At 43.2% G+C, this 8430-nt stretch overlaps 1 protein-coding gene across 1 annotated transcript; it reads right to left on the reverse strand.

Annotated features, from left to right (window-relative positions):
* Nucleotides 1–416: 416 nt before the first annotated feature.
* LOC117068772 (haloacid dehalogenase-like hydrolase domain-containing protein 2) lies at nt 417–2587 on the reverse strand. Its single transcript, XM_033186417.1, has one exon. It carries the CDS (start codon nt 2477–2479, stop codon nt 1700–1702), a length of 780 nt encoding a protein of 259 aa, XP_033042308.1. The 5' UTR covers nt 2480–2587; the 3' UTR covers nt 417–1699.
* Nucleotides 2588–8430: the final 5843 nt, after the last annotated feature.

An 8430-nucleotide genomic window follows, 5' to 3' on the forward strand; every position in this document is an offset into this window, starting at 1 on the left:
AACTGCTGATGCACTTGGATCACGAGTGCCCCTACACTCACGCCTGTGCCAGGACTCCCTTAGGATGGTCAGGTTATTTACTGGGTTAGTGCTGTAATCTGTGGCTGTAAAGCAAATGTAAGGAAACTGATCCATGTCTCCTTAGAAGCAACTCTGAGCTAAGCCTGGAGTGAACATATTGTTACTTGAAATCATCTTGCAGACTTAGGTCACTTCATATGTGTCATCTTTGATCTTTGCAGCAATGTAGCAGAGAGCTATGCAGGTTAGATAGCTGTTATTTCCAATTTTCAGATGAAACTGAGGCTCTGATTAAGTAGCATATTCAAGATGGCATGGCTTGTAAATGGTGACACAAGAATTTAAAACACAGGTTTCTAGATTCTAAGTGCAGTACTCTATTATACGACTATTTCTTTTTTTTTTTTTCACCAAACTACCATTTATTTAGCTTTGTTCCCTCCCATCCAAGACTGCTGATCTCTAAACAAGCATCAAAACCCGAAGCTCATTAACATCAGAGTGAGCTTCAATAAGATGAACACTACAATGATGTACAATTACATCCAATAATTCAATGCCCAAGAGCCCTGTAAAACTATTGCAAGGCCCAGGATTGTCACAGTATGCAAATACACTAGGAAAATCATTACCTGTTTAGTCTCCTTCATTTTGGTGGGTTTAACATGAGAAGAATAATCCATGCTACAAGACGAGATTTCATTTTACAGCTGTAGTAACCAAGTACATAAAAGCTTGAATCTGTCCCAATAGCTTCTAAAAATTTTTTCCCATAGTGTCAGAGGCAAAAATAATGAAATCTTGCAAATGTACAGTTAATAGGACCCTAGTGGACACTAACTTCAAAAATACATGGTCTATAAGACATTACAAGGCTTGATTCTAGTTTCTGCACTGCTCCTGTTAATAACAATGTCTAATTAAAACATCTGTAAAATACTGATAGTTTTAATTTTACATAAAATTTCCAAAACAACTGTTACACAGTGTAACAGGTATCTGCAATGAATAGGTTATTAATGGAAGTATTATTTTAAATTAAAATCTGGTTCTAAATTTAAATTAGTCATCTCTGGCTAATGAAGAGAAAAAAAAGTCACCCATGCTGGGAATACAGTAGAAAACTTAGTTTTCAACGTCTATTAAAGCAAATTCACTGTATCACTTGGGCTAAAGGACAATTCTCTTTGTTACTTTCTGTCTTCTCCATTTGGCACATCTGATGGATTTCACAGTTGAACTCAATGTTAGAACTACAGCCTAATGCACCTTTTAATACATTACTTTGTAATTTAAAAACCACCATTCAACTTTCTTCACAGTCTGAAATCCCCCCTCCCTATTTTCCAGTGAGGAGACAGCAAACAACACTCTTCCTTGTGGTAGCTTCTCCCTCCCAGCCCTGCCTAACCTGATGAATATTTTAAAAGGAATGGCACAAAATCTCAGCTTTCCCTTTCTTTGGGTCTCATCTTCAGTTACAAAATAAAAGAGATTAGCAAGGCTTACTGGGTGGCCGCAATTCAATACCTTTCTAATTAACGCACAACAAAAGAGGGTTAAAAAGCGATCAGCACTGACTGGTGTGTGTCTACCGATGCTGGCACTGAGTTGGTCAGGGATTCATTCCAGACAATAAGAAGCTGCGTTTCAAGTTGCTTCAGACGCACACATTGCTTCACAACAGGTGCTGCAGAATGTGGTCCACAGCATGAGGGAAACTCTCACAAGTAAAATAAGGAGGTGGTTTAATTTTTTCTTCATCTGATGCTCGGTATTTCCCAGTCTTTACTAAGGTGCCCAGCATGCCAACATCCTGAGCCCCACCAACATCATCCCTGCAATCATCTCCTATCATGACAGCCTCCTCAGGTTCACAGCCAGTGCCTCGCAGTGCTTCCAAAAAGAACGTCTTCTCTGGTTTCCCCATGACTGTGGCTTTGGTATCTGTGGCATACTCTAAAGCAGTCACAAATGGTCCAGGCCCCAGGGCTAAGCCATCTTTCCTCTTGTAATACCTGGCTTTGTGGATTGCTATCAGAGGTGCTCCATCCAGGAGTAACCGGAATGCTTGATTCAGAATTTGATAATGAAAATGTTCTGGTGCCAATCCTATGACCACAGCATTAGGATCACTTGTTTGTATTCCTTTGAAATCAGGTAGTGCCCGATCATCAACTAGCAGCATGGGTCTGACTTGTTTCTGCTCTAGTAAACTTCTGGCTGCAGTCAGAGATGTGAATATTTCATTTTCAGAGATAACAAATTCCAATTTTCTCAACCTTTCCAACAGGTCTTGCTTGCTCTCTTTGGTCGTATTGGTCACAAACCTAACGATTACAGAAGCACCACGTAACCTTTTAAGAGCTTCCTGTGTGCCTGGCACAGCTACATCTTCAATGTGAAGTGTGCCACTGAGATCTACCAAAACAGCTTCTAATGCACGGCGTGCTGCCATCCTTCATTCCCCACACTCCGTACGCCATCCTCAGGAAAGGCCCCCGCTAATGGCAAAACCAGCCAGCCACACTGGCCGCAGGTTCCTCTCAGCCGGGATAAAAAGCCCCGCAGCCAACTATTTCTTTACATGGAGTATGGAGGCAGGAGAGAGTGTACCTTGAGAAATGGCAGTTACTGCAATGGTGAATGGAAAATTAAAACAGCCTCATTAACAAATGTAAGTACAAAGTCCTAATCTGTAATAATTCTTTTTTTTTTTTTTTTTTTTTTGAGACAGAGTCTTGCTCTGTCGCCCAGGCTGGAGTGCAGTGGCCGGATCTCAGCTCACTGCAAGCTCCGCCTCCGGGTTTACGCCATTCTCCTGCCTCAGCCTCCGGAGTAGCTGGGACTACAGGCGCCCGCCACCTCGCCCGGCTAGTTTTTGTATTTTTAGTAGAGATGGGGTTTCACCGTGTTAGCCAGGATGGTCTCGATCTCCTGACCTCGTGATCCGCCCGTCTCGGCCTCCCAAAGTGCTGGGATTACAGGCTTGAGCCACCGTGCCCGGCCTTTTTGTTTGTTTTTGAAACAGTCTTGTTCTGTTGCTCAGGCTGGAGCTCAGTGGCACAATCACAGCTCACTTTTTTGTTTTTTTTTTTTTTTGCAAAGGTGGGGTCTCACTATGGTGCCTAGGCTGCTCTTAAACTCCTGGGCTCAAGTGATCCTCTTGCCTCAGTCCCTCAAAGTGCTGGGATTACAGGCATGAGCTACTGCACCCAGTTTGTGATAATGTATTTTAATGCAGTTTGAAATTTTAACTCAATGTTCTAGGGAACTATTAATAGGATTACATAACAAAGGTTCTGTGTTTAGTGTGAGAAACTGGGCCAAATAAATTTAAACAAGGTTCTTTAATGCAGGACTATTCAGAGTTCTGAAGTAATGATCACAGTGAATTTCTCAGAACAGGGCAGGTATATGGCCTACCACAAACTTACCTGACCACAGAGTGCTCTTTTTGTGGAGCAGGACTCAAAATCTTTATTCTCTGAGAGTGTGGCCAACAATTAGAAATAAGAGCAAGAGATACATGGAGTCCCAAGAAAATGACTCAGTCTCTCAGAGTAAGCAAAGTTTTTCTGGAGTCGAGTCCAGAAAGTATCATTTATAGGGCAGAGTTTTTCAAAGTGAGATCTGAGGACCACCTGCATCAGTCTTGGGGTGCTTGGGTGCTTGCATTTAAAATGCTGATTACTGGTTCCACTCTCAGGGGAGCCGGGGGGTGAGTATGGCAGCCTATGTAGTTCAAAAATATTTGTTATCCCTCCCTGGGAGAAAATTATATTCCTCTGTCTACTGTCAGACTTAGCTGTAAATATTTCAGCATATATATCTAAAAGATAACTGTTTTAGAAAACATAACCAGGGCCAGGCGTGGCAGCTCATGCCTGTAATCCCAGCACTTTGAGAGGCCGAGGCGGGCAGATTACGAGGTCAGGAGTTCAAGACCAGCCTGGCCAACATAGTGAACCCCGTCTTTACTAAAAATACAAAAATTAGCCGGGCATGGTGGTGTGTGCCTGTAGTCCCAGCTACTCGGGAGGCTGAGGCAGGAGAACGGTGTGAACCTGGGAGGTGGAGGTGGTGGTGAGCACTCCAGCCTGGGTGACAGACCGAGACTCCATTTCAAAAAACAACAAAAAAGAAAACATAACCACTCTACCACTGTCACACCTAAACAACTTTGATAAAAACGTATCAAATAAACATTCAGTGTTTAAATTCAGTTGTCTAATTTTTTTCCCCCTGATGGTTTGTTTGAATTAGAGGTTGATCCATGCAGGGTTGACATTCTCCTATTAAACTTAAAGGAATCAACTGAAGAGGTGGCCGGCCACCCCACCTCTGTAGGCAGTTGGGCTGGGGAGTATCTGTCGTTTACTTACGGGACTTAAAGTGACTGACAAGAAAAGCTAGGGTACAAGGTTGTGTAAATGAAAAGTTACAGGCCGGGCGCAGTGGCTCAAGCCTGTAATCCCAGCACTTTGGGAGGCCGAGACGGGCGGATCACGAGGTCAGGAGATCGAGACCATCCTGGCGAACACGGTGAAACCCCATCTCTACTAAAAAAATACAAAAAACTAGCCGGGCGAGGTGGCAGGTGCCTGTAGTCCCAGCTACTCGGGAGGCTGAGGCAGGAGAATGGCGTAAACCCAGGAGGCGGAGCTTGTAGTGATCTGATCCGGCCACTGCACTCCAGCCCAGGCGACAGAGCAAGACTCCGTCTCCAAAAAAAAAAAAAAAAAAAAAAGAAAACTTACATAAAGTGAGGGATGCAAAGTGGAGTCTGGAATGAGGCTTGAAGAGCACACCATGACATACACACCTACTTCATGAGGCCACACGTTTAATCTTTCCAATAGTGAAGACAGAGAAACCTGGTCAGATACACCATTCACAGTGTCCTGAAGATTAAAGTAAATCCAGATACAGAAAGGACAATTATTCCCCATGGTGGCATGTGCCTGTAGTCCTAGGTATTTGGAGGGCTGAGGCGGGAGAATGGCTTGAGCCAGGAAGGACGAGGCAGTAGTAAGCTGTGATGGCACCACTGCCCTCCAGCCTGGGTGACAGAGTGAGACCCTATCTCTAAAACAACAAAATTGTTCCGGGCGCTAAGATGAGAATTTCTTTCAAGGATTTTTTTCTAAAAATGATACTTATAAAAATGACATTCTGGTAATCACATTCCAATAATAAACAATGACAGATACTCTGAGGCATGCCCATACCCTGAACTCTGCAGGGGCAGTTGTCTGAAGCAATAAATGAGGTGAATGTATTCAGGTGTATTCTGTGAGCATGGACTACATATCTTATGTTGAATAGGTTTAGATCAACATTGTTAGGCTAAGTTTACACACACACCTAGATGTATGCCCCAGTTTGCCTGGCAGAGTTCCAGTTGGTGCCTCTTATCCCCAAGTCCCATCTGGTTAACACCTCCTTTTATTCTCAAAAGTGTCCCAGTTTGAACATTAAAGTATATAGTCATCCTATACAGAAAGCACCTCGCAGACCTAAGGAGGCCATCCCCAATTCACCCAACTTCACAGAATTGTGTGTCCCTCAGGCCAAAGAGACAGAGGCTCCTCTGGCTGCCGAATCCTTTCCAGTGGATCTTTCCACAACTCCGTACCCGAATCTTTGAAGCTGCATCAGCACTTGTGCTTATGCTAATAACTGTGGAACGTGATCATTTGTGTGCAAACCAACAAACCAGACAGGTTTACATATGTTACAACAAGTTGTGGAAGACTGCACCTTAGACTCTCGGGAAAATCCTGATATAATGCAATTTAGTAAAGCAATTCCGCAAAGGACCACCACTTTTCAGTCTGGGGGATGGCTGCCTCTCATCTAGCTTGATGGTGGCAACCAAAGGGCAGTTAGTGTTTTTCTTAGGAAGCTAAAAGTTGTAGCAAGTGGATACATGGGTGGTTGCAATGGACATCTATTATTTTTGCTTCCTTCATTCAATCATTCATCCTCTGGTAATCTCACCCTCAGATTTCCCTCTGAGGAACCGTTCTGTTTCCAACTCTCAGTCCACGTGGTTCTGCTGAAGCTGACCTAACCTGACCCTGGATGTGGAACGTGGGACCAAGGCCTAAGTCAATTAGTACATTAGATTCCCTGGCTTAGTGATTGATTTAGGGATGGATACATGGCCTGTCAGGAATACTTTGCCAAGGAATTTTGGAAAGAGGTTTAATGCTTAAGAGGATGTGGTGGCTAAAACTGGCATGGCTACTTTGTTACCATGTTACACCTGAATCAGCAGAAGGTGGATCAATATGATCAGAAAGAATCCTGATGCAGCTGCGTCTCAAGTCAGAACTACTCTTGGATTTTATTTTATTTTATTTTATATTTTATTCTATTCTATTCTATTCTATTATTTTATTTTTGAGACAGAGTCTCGCTCTGTGCCCAGGCTAGAGTGCAGTAGCACGATCTCAGCTCACTGCAAGCTCCGCCTCCCGGGTTCACGCCATTCTCCTGCCTCAGCCTCCTGAGTAGCTGGGACTACAGGTGCCGCTACCACGCCCGGCTAATTTTTTTTTTTGGGTTTCACCGTGTTAGCCAGGATGGTCTGGATCTCCTGACCTCGTGATCCGCCCGCCCTGGCCTCCCAAAGTGCTGGGATTACAGGCGTGAGCCATCATGCCCGGCCTTATTTTTATTTTTTATTTTTTATTTTTTTTGGAGACAGAGTTTCACTCTTGTCGCCCAGGCTGGAGAGCAATGGTGTGATCTCAGCTTACTGCAACTTCTGACTCCCAGGTTCAAGCAATTCTCCTGCCTCAGCCCTCCGAGTAGCTAGGATTACAGGCGTGCACCACCATGCCTGGCTAATTTTTTTGGTATTATTAGTAGAGACTGGCTTTCACCATGTTGGCCAAGATGGTCTCGAACTCCTGACCTCAGGTGATCCGCCTGCCTCAGCCTCCCAAAGTGCTGGAATTATAGGTATGAGCCACTGTGCCAAGCCAGACTTTTTAGTTTATATGAGCCATTTCTGCTTAAGAGAGGTTGAGTTGGATTTTCTATCACTTATATCCATAAACGTCTTAACTGATATAAAAATGAAAACCCTAAATTCTGTGCCTTCCTGAACATGATCAATGGGTTTAGTCTGGAAATATTTCCAAGCAAAAAATACCCTTTATCATAGGCACAGAAAAACTTCCATATTGTAACATGATTTTGAGGAACATTATCTTTCTGGAAAGCTTATCATTTGGAAGTTGCAAAATACACCTTTATGTAACAAAATGATTACACTTTTATGGAATTGTTGGCAATGAACTAAATAAATTCTGGATGCCATCTCAAGAAATATCAGTTTTAATTTTAGGGCTGTTATTTTAGCCCATTCTTTCTGAAAATAATTAGGAAGACTAAGAATCTGTTGAGATCATTCCTAATTTGTGGAAATAAAACCACAACATCAACATGTAAGTTACTACTTAAGTGTTTTCTCTAACAGAAGTCTGTGTAGGCAAAATAACCCCTTGGGGAGAGTTGGACTTTGAGAACTTTCTAAGGCAGATGAACTAATTTTCTTCTAGGAGAGTGTAGCTCTAATGATTTTAAAAGGCACATGTGGTTGAGCAAACACTGGCCTGGGAATTAGAAAGCCCAAGTTCTAGTTTTAGTTCTGATACTAAATTAAATCATTGATTCTGACCAAGTCCTTTTAACTTCCATGTACCTCACTTTCCTGTAAGACAAGAAATTCAGGTGAGGTGTTAAGTATGGTCTCCTCCAGCTTTAAAATTATGATCCACGAGACCAGCCTGGCCAACACGGGGAAACTCCATCTCTACTAAAAATACAAAAATTAGCCGGGCATGGTGGTGCGTGCCTGTAGTCCCAGCTACTTGGGAGGCTGAGGCAAGAGAATCACTTGAACCCGGGGGGCGGGGAGGTTGCAGTGAGATGAGATCTCACCACTGCACGCCAGCCTAGGCAACAGAGCAAGACTCCATCTGAAAAAGAAAAAAGATGATGATCCAATAATACAGGCATGGCCAATTTACCATATCTTCATAAACAGGAAGGTTTCATTATATGAGTAATAGATAGAGAAGTTATTTTTATTATTTTTATTTTTTTTATTTTTTATTTTTTTGAGGCGGAGTCTCGCTCTGTCGCCCGGACTGGAGTGCAGTGGCCAGATCTCAGCTCACTGCAAGCTCCGCCTCCCGGGTTTATGCCATTTAGAGAAGTTATTTTATTTTATTTTTTAAATATTTTTTGAAGAGTCTCACTCTGTCACCCAGGCTGGAGTGCAGTGGTGGATCTCTGCTCATTGCAACCTCTGCCTTCCGTGTTCAACCGATTCTCCTGCCTCATCCTCCCAAGTGGCTGGGATTACAGGTACGTATCACCACACCGGCTAAT

The sequence above is a fragment of the Trachypithecus francoisi genome, unplaced genomic scaffold, assembly GCF_009764315.1.
Source record: "Trachypithecus francoisi isolate TF-2019V2 unplaced genomic scaffold, Tfra_2.0 Lachesis_group21, whole genome shotgun sequence".
Classification (NCBI taxonomy): domain Eukaryota; kingdom Metazoa; phylum Chordata; class Mammalia; order Primates; family Cercopithecidae; genus Trachypithecus; species Trachypithecus francoisi.